The 21,122-nt window shown below is 37.7% G+C and overlaps 2 protein-coding genes across 2 annotated transcripts in view; one reads left to right on the top strand and one right to left on the bottom strand.

Moving 5' to 3' along the window:
• Positions 1-452: 452 nt before the first annotated feature.
• On the bottom strand, positions 453-7,582 carry LOC116287548 (lysosomal proton-coupled steroid conjugate and bile acid symporter SLC46A3). Its single transcript, XM_031694232.2, has 7 exons — positions 7,447-7,582; positions 5,622-5,865; positions 3,870-4,096; positions 2,284-2,937; positions 1,616-1,699; positions 1,226-1,397; positions 453-648 (listed from the first exon to the last, which is right to left on the bottom strand). Exons 2-7 carry the CDS (start codon positions 5,837-5,839, stop codon positions 573-575), a joined length of 1,431 nt encoding a protein of 476 aa, XP_031550092.2. The 5' UTR covers positions 5,840-5,865; positions 7,447-7,582; the 3' UTR covers positions 453-572.
• Positions 7,583-9,190: 1,608 nt separating this feature from the next.
• LOC116287576 (zinc finger FYVE domain-containing protein 26) overlaps positions 9,191-21,122 on the top strand; it is a 29,282-nt gene continuing 17,350 nt past the window's right edge. The window contains exons 1-12 of the mRNA XM_031694265.2: positions 9,191-9,543; positions 10,414-10,498; positions 11,262-11,351; positions 11,928-12,671; positions 14,136-14,303; positions 14,377-14,465; positions 14,803-15,941; positions 16,407-16,682; positions 17,205-17,297; positions 17,484-18,101; positions 18,377-18,916; positions 20,163-20,301. Of these exons, the coding sequence (XP_031550125.2) occupies positions 9,320-9,543; positions 10,414-10,498; positions 11,262-11,351; positions 11,928-12,671; positions 14,136-14,303; positions 14,377-14,465; positions 14,803-15,941; positions 16,407-16,682; positions 17,205-17,297; positions 17,484-18,101; positions 18,377-18,916; positions 20,163-20,301 (4,205 nt within the window). The 5' untranslated portion in view covers positions 9,191-9,319. The remainder of the gene's footprint in view (positions 9,544-10,413; positions 10,499-11,261; positions 11,352-11,927; positions 12,672-14,135; positions 14,304-14,376; positions 14,466-14,802; positions 15,942-16,406; positions 16,683-17,204; positions 17,298-17,483; positions 18,102-18,376; positions 18,917-20,162; positions 20,302-21,122) is intronic.

Raw genomic sequence — 21,122 nt, 5'->3', positions numbered from 1 at the left:
ATAACTATATTAATCATATCCTTTTTGTAATCACTACCAAATCCTGCAATCTGATTGGTTCAAAGGAGTGTGATTAATTCCCAAATTGCATCCTTAGGAGCTCTTAATTGCATCCTAAAAAATAATTTTTTTTAAACAATAAAATAAAACAAAATAAAACAAAAAAATCAACCAAATAATTTTTTTTTAGATGTTTTTTTTGTTCGCATTTAGTTCTTCTACCACATTAAATTGATTTTTCTGCACACTTTATTGCGTCTTTTTCTTGTGTATAATGACAAAAAGGATATGATTAAGTGGTAATTGAATTGAGTTTCGTGCAATTTTCGTCTGAAATCAAACTTGCAATTACAAATCGCACTCCTGCTACGCGGTCGTGCGATTTTGTTTGATTTCAAACAAAATTGCACTCCACTCAGCTCAATTACCATCATTAATTGAATACAAGAAAGATCAAGAGAAATCTCTGATAGCAGATATTTTCTTAATTAAATCATTGAAATTGGTAAAAATCTGCCACCTATTTCGGAAAAAAAAATTACCATCAGTTATTCAAGTCTTGGCCCACAGTTTTAGGCAACTGGATCTTCCTTTGGTAGAAGTGGTTCACGTTCCCCTGTGGACTTGTCTGCATAGTGTTTTATTACACTGAAATAAAAAGGGATTGGATTAGTTTGACATGAAAAATCTGGGATGATCAAAGTCAGTGTACGAATAACTCACAGATCAAACCCTGAAACAGCCTCTGGGCTGATCAAAGTCAGGGAATGGCTAACTCATAGATTTCTTAAGGGAGAGCCCTAAAACAACCTCTGGGCTGATCTAAGTCAGGACACGGCTAGCTCACAGATAAAGAATAGACCATTTCACTCTGAGCATAATTCCTCCCAACTTCAAACCACATGTCATGCCCTTGAGAATAAGATTCTTTGTTTGAGTTGTATCAATATATTCATATGCCATCTCATGTGCAACTGTTGAACAAAGAAATTATACTCTAGAGAATGACAAGTGGTCTGCAATGGGAAGAATAGACCTATCCCGAATTCGCTTGACTGACCACGAAACAATGATTTGAAGTCGAGACTGAACTTGATTCTTTTATTTATTAAGTTCAACCTCGACTTGAAACCATTGTTTTCGTGACCAGTCAAGCGAATTTGGGATAGGTCTATTAGGCCTAAACTGAAAGTGTAACAATGGACATTGATAATGGTATAAGTACCTTAATAATACTAGAGGAATGATGGCAAGACCGGCATTTATCATAAACGGAAGTCCTGCTGCATATTCCCAATGTACTGCTTCAATAGACCAGGCATATAAAGGATTAAATATTAACTGGCTGCTAAAATTGCACAGGCTTTCCAGGGATGCAAAAACAGAAAATAATGCACCTGAAACAGAAGGAAAGAAAATAAAAAAAATTTTTAAATTATATTTTTTACTTAAACATATCAACTCCCTGTGTTTGCTCCAAGAGCTAAGCTCATCGTGGGAGATTACACAGAACATAATTACAATGTTTTTGGAGTTTTTAGGAAAAAGAAAAAGAAAAAGAAAAAGAAAATTAAATCTACATTGATTTTTCAGGTATTTTATCATTGGAATTTACCTTGTTCTTCTTGATCAATCATTTGGGATAGTTGTGCTCCTAAACAGGGCCTTGGAATGCCACTAAATACCCCAACAATACAGGCTGACATAGAAATATAACCACACAAGTTACATTATATTTATATAAGGGGAAACGTTGTTCCAAAAATACCCATAGAGCAGGGCATGAAATTTTCAAGGGGTAGGGAGGGTCTGAGAAGGGTATATTGTATATATACTTTCAAAAAAATATCCATACCTCCTCAATAAGCCTTTTCATAGTTTAAGAAATGATTCCAATGCGCATGTGATTTTATCCCGAATTTCTAAACTTCTTTTGTTTAATTAAGAACAAAAGACTGGTTTAGACAAAAGAAGGTGAGAAATTCGGGATAAAATCGCATGCGCAGTGGAATCGATTCTTAAACTATGAAAAGGCTTATAGAGGGGATGGGAATTTTTGAGGGATGGAGAGGGTCTGATTAGGGTATATTGTCTAGTTCCAGAAAATATGCATACCTATGCCATGGAGGGGTAATTTCAAAGGATCTGAGGACGATATATTGCATAGTTCCAGAAATTACAAAAACATTATCAGTGAAGTGGGATTGGAATTTCCAAGTGATGGGGAGGATCTGAGGAGTATATATTGTATAGGGCACAATTTGTGCAGTTCCAGATACTTACACAAAAACATAAGAAGTGTAGTTTTAGAAAACCCAAGCATAACGAGGTTACCAATGAGAAAAACTGTTCCAAACTGTGCTGACGAGTAGTTTGACAACTTTAACTTAGAACATGCCCATATACCAACGACTGCACCAAAAGCCTTGGAAAACAAAAGAGTCCCTAGATAATAACCGATGAGAGTAGCAGTCCAACAAAGAGGAGAATTCTTGGTGTACAAAACAACTAGTGTGGTGATGATAAACTGCGCAAGCAAGAATATAACAGAGAGTAGAAGTAATGTAAAAAGAATCCAACGTCCTTTTCTCTTTTTTGTGTACACAGTTATCACAGGTTTGATGTTTTCAAAACTCAAGCAACATGGTTTGCGTTTCGGCACAGATGGTGTCAGTAATGACTCTGGTAGAAGGAATATGATGTAGAGAAGGTTAAGGACATGGAATGACAGGATCATCCAAAATGTAGCAGTGTAGCCAAGGTTTTCTACCCAGAATCCACTAGCAAATTGACTCAAAGTGCCGCCAAGGAAGGCTAGTGCTTCTAGGATGCCAAGTTTTATTGCTCTTGATTCTGGTGATGTCGTGTCTGCTGCATAGGCTAGTAATGCTGCCACCATCGTAGGGTAGTAACCACCTAATCCACCAATACCACTAGCTGAAAATAAAGTGAAAACTGAATTCAAATTTAAAATGAAGTATCAATCCCCTATAACACTATGACGACATCACATCAAAACAATCTATTGTTTTAACGCTAAGGATCATGGCTGCCAGAGGGGTCAAAGTAGCAGCAAAACGAATTAAATCACAATAAAAAATGGTTATTTAGACGGGGAAAGGTGATAACAGATAAATGTTGTACTAAATATCCCGAACGAAAGAAAATTTCGCCTAAATTCCTATCATTCTTGCCCATGTAAACAAGCTGTGATGTCATAATGTTATAGGTCAATTTGTGAGGCCCCATGAATTCTGACAAGCAGCATGACCTTGAAACAGGGACATGCGAGCCACAAACTAGCAACAAATGACAGACTGCTCTAACGAATTACCAACAGCAAGGCCCTGGCAGGGGTAAATTCAAATTAGCGATACAAAATTGTTTCTAAGTTGTGACAGGTAGTTGTAAAATTCATTGGTATCCCCCTAATAGGGACTAATTGATAATAATATTTATTAGAATCAATAATTTCATCACCATTGCCACCAACAATTATAATTATCACCATCATCATTACTTCTTACCATTATCATTTTTGCTATCATCTTCATCACCATGTTATCACCATCAACAGTTAATACCATCACCATCAATATCACCACCACCATCTTTACCAATCATCATCATCAATTATCATCACCTTTTTAGTCAGTAACTATCAGCACCATCGTCATTATCATCTATCATCATGACTATCATCATCAAACATCATGACCACCATCACCTCTAATCATCATCATCATCATCATCCTCACCAACATCATTATTCATTTTCATTTTCATCATTATTTAATAATAGTGCATTTGCTATTATCAATTTCTATGATTACCATTAATTGTCATAAATTATCATTTTCAACCATTACCAATCATGAAGACATAGACCGGCCACTTCATATACATGGTTATCAAGACAACAGCTGCATCTAAAGATGCCGTCACTGATACAATAATCATGAGTGGCTTGCGACCCCTTGTGTCTGACCATGGGCCCAAGAAGCAAGCCATGACCACGGCAGGGAGTGTCAGTGCAAGATTTACTCCAAGAATATACTTAGATGCTTTCTGTTGAATTGGTACGTCTGAAGCTGCCCTGTGGATGTCAAAATGATTTGGCTCAAAAATTATGGGAAGTATGGGTGGCCTGCACTGCTAATGTGCCACTTCTCAGCAATGCAGCCTGGGTTTAAGTCCTGAGTAAAGTTAAATCAAATAGTTCCTTGTTGGTTGTTGTTACATTCATAATAGTTTGTTTTATCAACCATAAATTCTAATAAATATGATCTGAGCTTTCGCCCTACTCAGCCATCCTCAGGGAAATGAAAAACGTTACAATTGACAAAGAAAACCGATCAAACCATGGCAATATATGCGTGCACATAAATTAAACAAAATCGTGCGTGCTTAGAAAAAACAAACAAATAAATAAATAAATAAAGTTGTTTGTTTGTTATTTCTCTCCTGTGCGTCAAGGGTTTTTCTCCCTCCTCATGCAAAAATCAACTTATTTCTGTTGTGATTGTTCCATGCTGCATATAGTACAACATTGAAGAGATCAATTCAGCTAGAGTCATCATATTATAGAAGATAGACTCAGCCACCTCTGTAGGCAACTCTTAGTCTTGCCTTTTTTTTCAACTCACATGTTGATTTTTACGGAGTGTGGAAAACCAAAGTAACTACCCAGAGAAAAATCCTTGTAGCAATAAAAGTAACAACACATCAAACAAACTCCATTAACGTATAAATGTAAACTTATAATTATTTTACAGTCAAACTAAGAAATCCATGAACACCTAAGATATGTCTGGAATGTTAAATATAGTGTTTTGACCAATCACATGTGACAGTTAATTAGAAATGAATTTATTCTCGATTGGTCAGAATATGATGTTTAACATTCCAGATATATCTTAGGTGTTCAAGGTTTTCTTAGCTTGACCGTAATTACGACTGGCCATCACATTTCTTAAGGGGCTCCACACACACCACACACTACTACACCCACCCAGTTAGCTCAGTTGGTAAGAGCGTCAGTCTGTTGTGAGGAAGGCCGTGGTTCAAGCCTCAGCTGGACCAACACTCAGGGTCTTAAAATAACTGAGGAGAAGGTGCTGCCTTTGTAATTACATTCTGCAAATTGGTTAGACCTTCAAGTCTTCTCAGACAAGGACTTAAAACCATAAGGTCATATCTGTCTTCACTATATCCCTGTATAAGGTGTAATGTAATTACATATGCAAATTGGTTAGACCTTCAAGTCTTCTTGGACAAGGACTTAAAACCATAGGCCCCATCTGTATTCACTATATAACCCTGTATAAGGTGCACGTAAAAGATCCACTGAAGACGCTGGTGACAACCATCTTCAGTGCCCATGCTAAAAAAAAACTCGAGGGCCACAAGTTAATCAGTTAACAAAATTACTGTCATGTGTCACCCTCATTAAATAAAGTCTGCAATCAATCAATCAAAAAATTCTTTACTTACAACACAAACTCAACTCACATGTTGATTTTTAAGGTAGGAGGAAAACCAGAGAGCCCAGAGAAAAACCCTCGTGTCAAGGAAGAGAACAGTACATGCTTAATACCCAGTATCAATTTTGGCATATATACCTTTTGGTGTCGTTAAGATATTTTGGGCCACCACAGACAGTTTCATTTGTATCATTTTTGAAAGGGGAATCCATCCTAGCTCTTTCGTACAGGTACTGTTGCATTATAGGATTCTCCAGGAGAACTGCGGCAATGTATAGGAATATGACAACCTCTACTGTAATGGCTCGACGTGGGTTTTTGAGCCATGGTAGGGTGCTTGGTTGCCTAGCTGACATGGTTGAGTTTGTTCTTATTAATTTACCTGAAAATTAATCAACATATTGCTTAAAGTAGTTTTCAAAAGGGCTGCTGAGCACCCTAAAAAATGGGGGGGGGGCTAAGATTGAGACTAGCGTGGGAAAAAAGGGGCACTAAAATTGAAAAATATAAAAGACTTGTATGGGAAAAAGTGGGGGTGGGGACTAGTATAGAAAAAGGCTAGGCTCCTGTTAGAGAGTGCTGCATGTCAACCTTAGCAGTAGCTATTTAGGAAACTATTAGCCCTCCCATACACCGACTCGAAAGATATAAGGACCAAAGCATGCAAAGAATTATTATTCAAGTGGAAACACAAAAGCCTTTTCAAATGTACGAGAGGCTAGTCAGTTGCTATTCTGTGCAGACATTCAGCTATTCAAATTGTTTGCATATATTTCGATTCAGTGTAAGCAGTAGTGGATCAAAGAGTGGTTCCATGGAATTCCCCTTGGTGAACCTAATCATGCTCTTTAGGCTCAATAGATTAAAATGAATTAAAATTAGGGTCTGTACTAATATACAGGAAACAGGAGAACGTTTTTGAAACCCCCTGGAACTTTTTGAAATCCTAGAACCACCATTCCCTCTGGACTGGAGTTTTGACATCTTTTGCTTAAATGTCATGGGTACACATAAATTATCACATGTTATAAGAGCCTGATATTGTTTTTATTCTCGAGTTTTCCATATTATATCGCAAACGAGCGAATCCCGGAGGGTGTGAGCGATATCATATGGAAAACGAGTGAATAAAAACGATTTATAAAATAATCGGGATATTACGCACGCTATGATTGGTCGAAAACCATGTTTAATGAGAGTATCAAAACATGCTATCATCATTTTAGCACGCACCTTAGTAACTGTCTGCAACTGTCAGATTTTAATCTATCATGCACGCTCATTGGTCAGTTTGAATAAGACGGCACGTAGGGAGAATTTACTTAAACTTTACTTTTTTTTCAATCTTTTGGCGCGTTTATTTTATAAAACAAATCAAAAACAGTTTTTGGGATGTTGGGAAAACACTTGAGAAGCTGGAAACCGCTACGAGTCGTGGTTTCCTACGCTCCTCTCATGTTCTCTCAACATTCTGCGTGTTTTGATCAGAGTATCAAACACGGAAAACTGTTTTTGATCTGTTAAAAAATAAAGCTCAACGTGTAATATTTTAACTTGTTTATAAAATGACAAAATTTACAATTTCCAGTTCACCGTGAAGTGATATCGTATCACTTCACTTATATGGTTTTATTATAAGTTCCTAAATGTGTAATAAATTAAAGCTAATTACCTCGATAAATTTTCCATCCTATTTACACTTCCTGTATAACTGGGACATGCACCATTTCATTAGTTGATCGAGTTCCTCGTACAATTAAATACAATGCAACCACCATTCACAAATTACATTATGGGCATCAACTCAAACTCCATTCCAAATTAGAAACAATAGATAATGCCTTTGAGGTTAAGACATTAATTTAAATTTTGTAGAAAAAATGTGCCTATCATGTGATAAGTAAGCTTAATAAGTAATCAAAAACTTACATAACTATGAAGCGAAACGTAAAAAGCTACTTACAGTTTTGTATCGTGCCAGAGCATTCTCCTTTCACCTTCTCAAAAATCTTTTAACTTCTATAAGAAGGGAAAGTTAGAAGTCATAGAGATCCGAAATCCCGGGGAATATGCTCGTCTCTCAAGGTTGCTACTTCATGTAAGGCTTCATGAAGTGGCACTATTATATTAGGTTTTATTTGTGTTTTATATTATACTTATTTATGCTTGACTTACTTCATGTGCTTGACTTACTTGACGTACTTCACTTACTTGACGTACTTTACTTACTTGGTGTGCTTGGCTTGCTTGAGGTGCTTGAGGTGCTTGCTTCAGGACTGAATGCCACATAATAATGCATATAGTTGAACGTGTGCACGTTGGTTGTCGTGTGTGTAGTCCATGTAGCCTTGCGTGGCCATATGGAAACGTCAGTAGCAATACATGGTCATCATTACATGTACATAGCCATACATAAGCGTTCATAGGCGTACATTGGTGTACATAGCTATACATTGCAATACATCGGTACTGATTGGTAGAGTTATTGTTTTTGGCCCGTGAAACAAAGTTGCATACCGCTAAATCCTCTATTTAGCCCCCTGGGGAGCTTATTTATTTCAGGCACGTTTGAGGGAGGGCTTTATTGGAGAGAGGGGGCTTAATCGAGAGGGGGGGGGGGGGGCTTATTGATTTAGTCGAAACGCCGCTACACTGCCATTTTAACTAACAAGAAGACTTAAATGATTCTTCACAAAGAACTAGATCACAGAGTAGAAAAACTTAAGCATATGAAGTTGGAGGTCATGCAACCGAAAACGAGGAACAAACTCTTGTGATTATGTTAGTGAACTACCATATCAAGACTTTAATACCGTAAATCACCTTTAATCAGTACACGTGATTAGTTGTGAAGGGGGAGGGGAGTGGGGGCTAGAAAGAGAGGGTGGCTTAACAAATTTCTTCCTTTAAAAAAGGGGGGCTTATTAGAGAGGGGGGCTAAATAGAGGATTTACGGTAACTGGCGACTAACAGTCAAGGTAAAAAAAAAAAGAAAAAAAAAAAGAAAAAAAAAGAAAGAAAAAGAAAACAATGGAACTGATTAGTAAAAGGATTCAAAACTTAGTGAAAAGTATTAACGGCCAAAGTTAGCAGCTCTGATTACCGCGGTAAAATTTAACGATATTTTTCATGTATATGCCTTATTAACCAAAAACTGAAAGGATAATGATAATAATAAGATAATGCCGACTGAGTAGCTGTATTATACGACTAAACCATTTGAATAGCGCAGCGCAGTGCTAAAAATAGCTTAAAGATTCGGAAAAACATTGCATTCTGTTTAACCGAAAGCAGAAACGCTTGAAGTTTCTTTTCAAAGCGATTAGTAGAATTGCCCTATCCACTATGACGTCACTGCTTTTATGTATGTGGGGGATAATCCAATAGGAAATTCAACAAAGTTTGCTCCTAGCGAAACAGTTTAATCTAAAATGGCCTGGTTTTCAGATACAATATGTGTTATTATGTACTAAAAAATATTCTGAGCGTTTGCTGGCTATTCTACTTCTCTTCGTGGATTGATACGGGTTTTAGAACAATTTTCGGTGAATTTGCGTTGATTTGACCCCCTCCGGCGGACCCTCCGACAACCATGATCCTTCGCGTTTAAAAAGGTTAATTCGTTTTAGTTTTTGGGGTTCCTGTGCTATTGCTTATTCTTCGGAGGCTGAGTAAGATCATCACACCATCACATGACAAAATAAAAATGGAGGACGAGGAGCGACGTTCTGATCGAAGAAAAAAATTTCATCAAATCTAAAATCTACAGGCTAAAATAAAATGAAAGGACATCTCCGATTACTGCCACATACTACTGATAATCCGCTGGAGGGGATATGATGAGTGAAATAAAAATCTTCGAAGACGTTAGCCATCAATTTGATCGAGAAAATGAAGTCTGTGTAGAAAAACTTTTCACCTCCTTCTGCAACCATGTCACGCTTGGACAGTGGGAGCTGGCTAGAGTCTGTCTTAGAGGATTGTATGAGAGAAGAAAGCACCTGGATAAACCTTTGAAGGAGATACTGCGAGCGCTTATAGATCAGCCGACGTTGGTCAGGTATAAAGATTACGAGTACAAATGTCCTAGTAAAAATGTTGTGTAATCTATCTTTAGCTTGATTAATTAAATAAGTTTAAATGTGATTTATTTGTGAGAGTAGTAATGTCGATAATTATATTTCAGACGAGGAAGATCATTACATAATAGGAAGATTGTGTTCAATCTTGCAGTAGTATCCTGTTTTAATTTGTCTCTGTATATACATTGATTGCCCGATCTTCCCCTCCCTAGTCCTCTGTGTCATTCCTCTCTTCCCGTGTGTCAAATTTTCGTTCCTCTCCCTACTCCCCTGTTTCCAAATTTCATGCCTTCCCCTCCCCTCTGTCCAATAGACCAGTTTCGAATTCCAAATTACTACTTTGTTCCTTGATTACAGACTCATTTGCACAGGGTTAGTGTTTAAATATTCACAAATACCAACAGTAAAGTAAAGAATGCACAACTTCAACAATACAAACATTTTGAAACTCGACGGACCTTGACTGGAACACTTGAATATTCTGCACAAACTCGAGGCTAACCCTGTGCAAATGAGTCTGTAATCAAGAAACACAGTGGTAATTTGGAATTCAAAATGGGTCTATTTTCATTCCATTCCCCTCCATTTTCATTCTTCTCCAACCTTCCTATTTTCCTTTCTCTCCCGTTTATTCTCTGGGAGTTTCTGCCCCTTTCTTCCCATTTTTCAACTCTAGAAAATAGTCTTCCTTTTTACTATTCAATCCCAGCACTTCTCGTTTCTCTCCATGCTTAAATCAGTACAAAGTTAATGTCTATATTTTTTTAACTTTAGGTATTTCGTAGATATTTATTAAAGGATTACGTTTTTTGTTAACATTAATTGTTCTGGTTATTTATGTCTAATAGTAATGGTTCTCCATCTGTCACTTCTCCCTTTCACCTCTCCTGGTTGTGTCTTGTGGAATATCTCGGTTTATTCACTGCTCAGGAGGTGAGTGTTGTTCACCCTCTTATAATAACAATTTTCAATATTATTTGAACTTGGTAGCTTAACCGCCACCCGGTTAGCTCAGTTGGTAAGAGCGTCAGTCTGTTGTGTGGGAGGTCGTGGTTCAAGCCTCGGCCGGACCAACACTCAGGGTCTTAAAATAACTGAGGAGAAGGTGCTGCCTTTGTAATAATATCTGCAAATGGTAAGGCCTTCAAGTCTTCTCGGACAAGGACTTTAAACTGTAGGTCCTGTCTCCTAACCCTTCCTAACCTACAGTAAAAATGGGGGACATAAAAGAACCACTGAGGACGTAAAAAGAAACCCTGGCAGTGACCACTCTCAGTGCCTACACTTCATACTAACCATCTCTCATGCTTGTAAATTGCATAAAGCAATCTGTCATTCACAACTCCATGTAAAGCGCCTTTGATTATATCCACATATTAAAGGGCGCTATATAAATCATAAATCATAATCATAATCATAGTCTCATCTGCTGAGTTCTCTTATATTTGCAGTATGTTGCAAATAGTTACAACTAGTCATTAATATTTTTGAGTTTTAGATTAATTCGCTCACAATTGTTATATAGTACAGTAATTATCTGCCCATCGCAGTTATAGATTTATCTCTCAGCACATATATGTATATGTATTTTTCTAAAACTACAATTTTGAGTGAATTGGCATTGAAAAAAGATATATAGTTGTAATCATACCAATAAGTAATATTTTTTTGTTACCTGTGTTTTCATCTAATACAGGACAAACTCCCAGCTCCTGTGGCTCAGACCGTTGAATTTCGTTTCCTGTTATATCTGACATGCAAGACGGCATCCAAACAGATTATTCAGGTTAGTCACTCAGGAATACAAATACTTGTACTGTGCATGTACACTCATCAGCTTCAAAACAGATATATAGGCAGCCAACCAGGACCACAAATTCTGCCTGTTATCTATCCCCCCTTGTGCCTAATAGCACATATAGGGCATTCACAGAGCTCTTTCACCTTTTCCTGTTAACAGCCACAGTCTGCACCTCATTGATTCAGATTCTGCACATCAAAATAACCCTTTGACTACTAAGGTCTAACCTCATTATTCTGCCTGTGTTCCTAGAGATATTCAGAAAGTTGACCAAAAGTTGTTCTCACAATCATTTATGTGAAGTTTCTGGATTTTGATTGAATAATACCTCAAGTATGACAACTGAACAATGGGTTACAGTAGGGTATTTTCTTGGGTGGACACAGGCTGATGAAAATTGATGATAATTTTCGGCCTAGTTCTGACCAGCTCAGGAAACTCAGCAGATTTTGTAATGACCTGATTTGGCCTTTTTAGTAGTCAAAGGGATAAACAAAGTAAAAATGCCTTGTATAAATCCTGCATCCAAGTATGTCACTTAAATGATCTTTTTTCTTCCAGGAATTAGACAACTACCACTGTCAAATGGTATATGGCGATACATCACACCATACTTCTGATGTAGTCACTTTCTCAAGCTCTTGCCTACACTACATGGAAAAACTTCTTGATGAGGATCCAGCTTTTGGTCATGCACTTATTTCCAAACTTACTGGACGAAACAAAAATGTGCTGGAAACAAACCAAATTCTACAGCAGTTGTATTTGAACTGCGTTACAAAAAGTCTAGATTTATTGGAAAATGGTTGTTCACATTCAACAGATGGTAGTACCGCAGCGCTAACTAGATCATCGTCAGGAAAGGAATGCAAAGAAAGTGATACTGCATTTTTAAAACATAAAGAACACATTTACCTTATACTCTCTCTTCTTAACCCTACGTCTGAAATGACTACACTATCAGCTACTCTTGATTCACTCTTTGAAAAACTTATCAAAAGAACAAAAATACCTGGTTCAACATGTTTAGATAAAGGTATATTATACAGCTGCCTTATGCACAGACCGTCAACATTTCTTATTAAAAAGTTCTGCGACATTGAAAATAGGCTAAGACTGCCGCTGGATGGAGAGTTTTGTAATGTGTTGGATGCTGGTAAAGAGATCTTGGGCGTACAATCATCTCTTGGCTGTCCTACACTTCATGTTTGCTTGTTCCAGTCTTACGTCACTGACAGATCAGATGCTTGGAGGTTTCTGTACTTTCATAGTATGAATGAGAATCATATTCTGGGCAATATTGTGGTAAGTAAAGTCTCTTTGATAGTTATAATTATTTTCTTTTTTAATAATAATAATAATAATAATAATAATAATAATAATTTTTTTAAATATATATATTTTCTATAATAATATAATGCGCCGCCTCTCACCAATGCAGCCCGAGTTTGAGTCCTGGCAATCTCGATGTCGTATGTGAGTAGAGTTGTTTGTTGGTTCTCTCCTGTGCTTTGAGGGTTTTCCAGGTTCTCCGGTTTTCCTCCCTTCTAAATTCAACTTCTAAATTCTAATTCGATATTTGGGCTTTCATTTAATTTGGAGCCTAGCTCTGTTGTGATTGTCCCACGCTGTGATACAACAGCGAAAAGCTTTGTAGATTTTTTTTCCAATTAACTTTTAATAATAATAAAATTCATAATAACGTTAATAAAGAGATTATGAATATGAAATAACAAATATATGTACAAATTACTTATTTATCGATAAAAACATATTTGTAAAATATTTAAAAAATAGTAATAATAATAGTAATAATATTAATAATAGTAATAATAATAGTAATAATAATACAAAAAAATAGTAATAATAGTAGTAATAATAATGATAATAATAAGGAGTTTTATTTATAATAATTGTCATCTGAAATTGCAGTTATAATAATATTAATAATAACAATAATAATAATAATCAACTTTATTTCAAGAGGGTAAAACACATAACAGATACGCAAGGTACTGATAAACTAGTGGCCCTCGAAATAAGCATAAAAAAGAAATATTAAATTAATAGATAGGAATAAATAAATAAATATATATATATATAATATTTTAAAAATGAAAGATAATGAATGTATAAGAAATATAAGATATTAAGAGTATCATACTACTAGTATTCAATAATGTAATAAAACTTAATTGAATTAAGATATAAATTTGTAATCTGATCGACGAGGATTCCTTGATACTTTTATTTAATTTGTTCCATTCTTTCGCACAGCAGACACTTATGGTGCGGCTTCCCTCTGTTTCTTTCTTGTATTTTGGACATGGGCATTTATTGTACAGTAGCATGTTGATCTTTTATGGACTTTTATGACAGTTTCCACTTCCGTTGGAAAAGCTACTAAATGGTACACAAAAAATGTTATACTATGATCTCCTATTATTTCAAAATCCTGCCAGGACTTTCAGCTTAGTTCAGGATGTTCTCCTACCTATTTTCTTAAAACTTGATGGAAATTCAATATTATTGTCAGCATCAGCATCATCATCATCAACTTCATCACCATCATGACCATCATCATCAACATCAGCAGCAGCTGCAACGCCGGCATCATTGTCATAACCCAGCTTCGCTATCATCACCTTATCAACCTCACATCATCATCATATCAGCATCACCATTATTGTATCATCTTTATTATCATCTTTATTACAATCTTTTCCCAGCAGTAGTTTACCGATGAGTCTTTTCATATCTTTTTTTTAGGAAACAGCTTTATTATTTATTAAAGATGGAGATTTTGATAAAGTCACTCAGCTGTTGAATCCACCAGAGTTCAAGCTGCTAAAGCCCCTGGTGTTACTTCTTGGGTGGCCGTATTGTTACAGCTGTGAAAATGCTCGGCACTTATTGGATGCTCTCTGGGATAGTCAGGTAATTCTTTTAAGCCCATATTAAACATATTTATCTGTCAGTCACTAATTCTGCCATGATTATATATTTCCAGGCCCAGTTGTGTGACCCTTTACTGTATCAAGCTTGTCAAAAATTAGCTTATCAAGTACAACTAGTCAAGTGGTGTTTGGAGAAAGCAGGGTAAGTAGTATGGGAGGGGTAGGTTAACATATCAGTAAACCCCAGGGGGTGGGGATGGGTACATACAGTAGGGGAGGGATGTGATGGATTATCATAGAACTGATTTTGACAGATAAGGGGAGGAGTGGTCTTGTCATTACTACAACTGGATTATGGAAGGGGTTAGTTATCACATGAGTAACAACTACAGGAAAGATGGTCCAGTATCTGGAGACATCAGAATAAATATCTTAGAACAAAGGAAAGTGCTGAGCCATCATACAACAAAGCAAATAGAAATCCCATTGATATGGTACAGTTGTAGCAAAATAACATGAAACATTGATTTCATATTTAGAACTTTGCTTGCATCCAATGAGTCAGGATCCACTCACCATCAACAAGCAAGTGATATGTTCCAGGGTCTTGAATCTCATTCTGTTCTTCACGTTCTGCACAAGTCCATAAGCCTGGAACAGCTGCCTGAGAAAGAGGTTTTCAGTCTTCTAAGAAAGAGACCAGTTTTCACACCGGCCATTTTAGGGAAATGTAAAACACAAGGAGCTACTTACAAAGGAACAGAAGCTGACTCTTGTACTGGAAGTGAGGTTGTTCTTGTTCAAAGTGAAGATGAAACAAAGTGCATTCACCCGGAAGTCCAAAGAGATCTTATTCTGTACCACAGTTTTTGTGGTTTAAAAAATTTTATGGAAGGTGTTGCTTTTCATTTGCCAAACAAACTTGACATTTGCCACTCCTCTGACTCTACAACCAACGAAAACTCTGTCCTTTTGAAGAAGCTACAAGATGGCAGGGAACATTTAACACACGTGTATCCCTTGACTTACCGCGTGGAGATTTTAGAAGATATTTTTAGCTTACTGTTTGCCACGTACGAGGATCTTTACTCGGAAAAGATACACCATGACAGTGATGATCTTGACACTGGAGATGATGAAACGAAGAGCATAACAACTAGTCTGACAGGCAGTGTAGAAAGTCTTCTTAGTATTACAAGCACTCCAGATCTCAATGCTGCTGAGCACTCTGGGCATTATAGCCCTTTTCAAGATCAAGAACGAGGAAGCTTCATCCCTCCTGGTTCAACTTCTACGCCAAATTCTCCCTCGAAGATCAAGGGACATTCACGTCATGGTTCTCGCGGGAGTAAAAAGCAGTTATTCCAGAGTAATAAATCTGATTTAGACCCAATTCCTTTAGAAGAAGGGGTGAAGAGGATGACCGAGATTTCTGGTGTTGATAGAGTTCAGAGGATTCGTGGTTTGGTTCCTCTTGTTGTGGAAAAGAACGAAGGAAAACAAGAGAGCTTGCAGAAAGAAGTAAAATGCACACAGACAGGGGATAGGGAAGACACGAATGATGAAGAGCCTAAGATAGGGTTTATTGCTTCTGATGAGATAGTAGCTGAGTATTTGAATGTGCTGAAAGATTGTCTGATGGATCTGAACACTGCGAAAATAAAGCAAAACAAATCAGGTAATATTTTGATGTCAATATAACTTTCTTACTTTCACTTTCCTTCCTCTCTCTCTCTCTCCCTCTTTCTTACCACCTTTGTTTGTCCTTTCTTTTGTTCATTGGTTTTGTTCATTCCTTCCCACCTACCCACCCACCCTCCTACCTCTCTACTCACCTACCTACCTACCTACCCACCCATCCACCTACCCACCTTCCTACCTACCTTCCTACCTACCTTCCTACCTACCTACCTACTTACCTACCCACCTACCTACCTACCACCTACCTACCCACCTACCTACCCACCTACCTACCTACCACCTACCTCCTTTCCTTCCTTTCCTCATTTTTCCTCTTTGTTATTTCCCTTCTATTTCCTTTCTTTCCTTTTGCGGTTTTCCCAAAAATGTATTGGAATTTAAAAGCCATCTTTACACCATCCTTGTTTGCTAAATGGTTTACAATTTTTCTTTAACGTAACAGGGACACCTGACGTCAGGGACAGCCCAGACTGGCTGCGTTCATCTGTAGCGAGCAGTACCTTAGAACAACGCGCTTCCAGGCTGGGCCAGTACATCACAGAAGCCCAGTGGAGGCATCAACTCGTTACATGGACAGATACCACCAAGGTACCAAGGAATGAAAAGTCAAGGAAGGTCAGTCGTAAGTACAAGCAGAAGCGAGGAAGAGAACTAGTGGAAGATAAGGCGGAGTATGCATCAGATGAAGAAGGTACAGGTGAAGAAGGTGATAAAGATGGTAAGTTTGCTTGAAAATGCATTTACTCTGTCACTGTTTTCTTTTAGTTTTTTAGAAATAGCTATTATTAATATACTTTACATACTTTACATACTTTATTACTTCATCCCTTTACAGGGCTTTTCAGAAGCATTGACAAATACAAATTACAATATGATTTAAAGTTAAATATAAATACAAATCTAACTATAAATCTAAGATAAAATATACTATACATACACCTGCTTTCAAAAAGGCCCGTGACAAGAAACACACGTACATAAACACATGTGCCACTGCAGCACCTTTGGTAACAAGGTGCTGACTATACATGTAGGTAAAAACAATAGCGTATGTGCTCAAACCCCTGGAAAATGCCTGGAAAATTGACGGGAAAATAGCAAGGACCACTGAATCCTATTCTTTCTAAGCGCGCTCTACGAGCTCAAGGTTTTAAAGCTTTCTTTACAAATTTACTTGAAAGAATCATCCATATGTTAATAGAATCAACTAATGTGGGATTATTTTCAATTTTGTCTACAGCGAAGCCAAAAGGCGATCATGTTGAGCGGAAAGAGGACTTGGATGCTCGCTCCGAGGAGTCAAGTTCGTATCATAGCCAGGAACTCACAACTGGTAAGAAATGGTATTTACTGATGGTTGAATTGCTTGAAATTAAAACAGCTAATTTTAGTTTTGAAGTGCATAGCACTCTCCGTGAGCACGGTGTTGTGTGCGCTGTTCACTGCTGTGGTTCGATACTCGGAGCTCTCTACAGTGCTTTGAGTAACCTAAACATTTTGTTGTTCTTTTCATTTGAAGGCACTGAAGACAACACCGGAAGAACCAAGGTTCGACAAAAGCGTTCCAAAAGACCAAAACAAACCAGAAGAGGATCAGTGTCGGAAGCAGGCCTCGTAGTAAAGGATGAAAGCACTGTAGCACGCATGTTATCTTCTCCTGAAACCCTCATCTTCATGTGTATGCGCAAAGACAGCTACGACCGAGCTCAGCAAGTCATCAAGATGTTCGAAATGCACTCCAAGCCCAGTGCCCAAGCCGCCATCTTCGCTGAAAAATATTCCAGTGCGTTCAAAGAGCTCACCAAGCTTCAACCAAAAGCGCGCCAAAGTCTCTCCCGCCGAAGCTCAGCCCCGTCACGAACATTAGGCGCGGTTGCCATGGCAGCAGCTTCAGGCGTGACGTCATCGGTTGTGTCAAACCTGATTGACGAGTTACTGACGTCACCGAATCTTGCCTGCATTTTGTTGCCAGATGTTGACTGTGAGGAAGAAGCCATCAAGAAATCTTTGTTTTACAGATTCGTGTCTCCCCAGTTAATTCCAGTTATGGTTTGTTTGGACTTGGCTTGCACTGCCAATGTCTCGTGGGAGATGTGTAAAAGTCTTGTTGAAACAGCGAATAGCAGACTCGTACAAGGTAAGAAGGTCACGTGGTAGGATTCACGAGTGATGTACTTGGTCGTCATAATAAGCCGCTTTGCCTTTGGTGTAGTACCAATTTCAGACCACGTTTCATTCCCTAGAGTATCATTCCTTTGTTTAACGGTAAATAAAAGTTGATAAATAAATTTTCATGAAAAAAGTGGTGCGGGTTTTACGGACACTTCTGTTAGGACTGACATCAAAAAAGGAATTCATTAAACATTTCTTTTTTACCACTTATCTCATTGTAAAGTTTTCCTTTATTTTCAGAAGAAGATGGTTCATCCAAGCACGATAGCTGTCTAGTTGGTGTAGTCAGTATGCTTTCAGACCTTTCCCAGCTCTTGCTCCAACCAGACGATAAACCAAAGACAAAGCTCACGATCCTACTCTCACAAAAGCCAAATCTCATCGACCTTTTGTCCAGCACTCGACCAATCCAGTACCAATCCAGAAAGACATCTAGGAAGAGAACAAAAGAACAAAATGAATCGCTGAAGAACATGGAACAAGCTTTAGAAGAAGGCGACACTGTTATCGCTCGAGTAGAAGAGGTTGCTACTCGGCGTAAAAAAACTAAAGTAAAAAGCTCTGGCTCTTTGACGTCGTTCAAGTTAGTCGAGAAGTCTCTTGCTGTACGCGTTGCTTTAACAGAATTACAGAAGTCTTTTGACTGTACAACTGGTGTTGATGACGTTTTAGGAGGGGAAAGTTTTAGAAGTCAGGAGAGATTAGATTATTTAAGAACTTTGGTATATCATGTTGACACTCTTGCTACTCTCTTACTCCATTGGCAAACCAAACCAGATGGTGAGTGTTACTTTTAAACCGTAAATTAAACACTAATTGGAAAAGTTAGCGTAATACATATTTTACACGCCGAAACATTTATAAACCAAATTCTAGAGCAATTTGAAGGATAAATAACGAATTTGCATGAGAATTTTTTAATATTATCTCAAGTGAGCTTTGCAAGACTTTTTGGCTTTAACGTCACTCACGGAGATAATTTATTCTACATGAATTTTGAAGCTAGTTCAAGAGTTACAATTGCAAAGCTGCAACTCAAAAGTGTAAAAATTGCGTTCTTTCTCTACAAATGGTTTTGGAAATGTCTCAAAAATTACAACTTAGTTTTAAAAAACCATTCGTTGAGGATAAAAAACGAATTTGCATGAGGAAAAAATATATTTATCTCTCTGAAGTGAGCTTTACAACATTTTATTGGCTTCGACGTCACTCAAAGAGATAATTTATTCATCCCACATGAATTTAGAAGCGAGTTCAAGAGCTCAAACAAAAAAGTGTAAAAAGTGCGTTCTTTCCTTATAAATGGTTTTAAAAATGACTTAGAAAATAAGAACTTACATTTAAAAAACCATTTCTAGAACAATTTGAAGGATAAATGACGAATTTGCACGAGAAAAAAATATATTTATCTCTCTGAAGTGAGCTTTGCAACATTTTATTGGCTTCGACGTCACTCAAAGAGATAATTTATTCATCCCACATGAATTTTAGAAGCGAGTTCAAGAGCTCCTACTCAAAAGTATAAAAAGCGCGTTCTTTCTTCTCAAATAGTTTTGGAAATGTCTTATGAAACTATTTTCTAGGGGAATTTTAAGAATAAATGACGAATTTGCATTAGGATAAATTTATCTCTCTGAAGTCCTCTGAAGTGAGCTTTCCTACATTCTAGTCGCAATAACGTCACTCAGAGATACATTTTTCATCCCTCGTGAATTTTGAACGTGACCGCGTCTATAAGGTCTAACTTAAAAGTGTTAAAAGAACGTTCTCTCTTTTCTTAATATGGGGGATAAATGGCGAGTTTGCATAAGAAAAAAAAAATCTCATGTGGACTTTGCAACATTCGGCTTCAATGTCACTTACAGAGATAATCAAGCACAATCCCCCATCCTCCGGCGTACCTCCAAAGAGTTTAGAAATTCTACTTCACTAAAAATAACACATTAAAAATGTATGGTGGAAATTCACCTCCGCTTCTAACCCTCCAAATTCACACTCTTTTTCAATTTCCTTCTTTCTTGATCAGACTTACCAGGCGTTATGGACAGCCCTGAGAAGAATCGAGGCGTCTTGATGAAGGCATCAAATCCTTTTGTCGTGTTAAACAAGGGCATAGCAGAGACGCTGGGGAAACCAATGTTCGAGAGAAGCGTCTCCCCTAAAAGGTAAGGACACCAATGTTTTGTGATCAGTCAAGCAAATTTGGGAAAGTTCAACTCTTCCGTATGGTTCACTCCATAAGGACTACCTCTACGTTCACTTTATTTACGACACGATACCACATCACACCGCACCATACCACACCTCACCTCACCACACCGCACCGCACCACACCACACCACATTACTCCACACCACAATAACCACACCACATCACACCACATTACAGAACACCAAATTACACCACACCACATTACACCACACCACATTATCCACACCACATTACAGCACACCAAATTACACCACACCACACCACATTACTCTACACCACAATAACCACACCACATCACACCACATTACAGCACACCAAATTACACCACACCACATTACACCACACCACATTATCCACGCCACATTACAGCACACCAAATTACAGCACACCACACCGCATCACTCCACAACACAATAACCACACCACATCACACCACATTACAGCACACCAAATTACACCACACCACATTACACCACACCACATTACACCACATTACAGCACACCAAATTACACCACACCACACCACATTACTCCACACCACAATAACCACACCACATCACACCACATTACAGCACACCAAATTACACCACACCACATTACACCACACCACATTACACCACATTACAGCACACCAAATTACACCACACCACGCCACATTACTCCACACCACAATAACCACACCACATCACACCACATTACAGCACACCAAATTACACCACACCACATTACTCCACGTTACACCACACCACACCACACTCAACTCAGATGTTGGTTT

Source organism: Actinia tenebrosa, unplaced genomic scaffold (genome assembly GCF_029948245.1).
Source record: "Actinia tenebrosa isolate PJP-AT-01 unplaced genomic scaffold, QUT_ActTen_1.0 PGA_scaffold9__36_contigs__length_13948895, whole genome shotgun sequence".
Lineage (NCBI taxonomy): Eukaryota > Metazoa > Cnidaria > Anthozoa > Actiniaria > Actiniidae > Actinia > Actinia tenebrosa.
Note: the sequence above shows the minus strand (reverse complement) of the source record. Positions and strands in the feature narration are given on the sequence as shown.

Excerpts from the sequence above, each read along its gene's own strand:
- LOC116287548 (XM_031694232.2), bottom strand. The coding sequence starts at position 5,839 with ATGTCAGCTAGGCAACCAAGCACCCTACCATGGCTCAAAAACCCACGT. Across the intron at positions 4,097-5,621 it reads TATCTTAACGACACCAAAAG|GGCAGCTTCAGACGTACCAA; the intron begins GTATATATGCCA and ends TGACATCCACAG. Across the intron at positions 1,700-2,283 it reads TACACTTCTTATGTTTTTGT|CCTGTATTGTTGGGGTATTT; the intron begins GTAAGTATCTGG and ends TTTCTATGTCAG.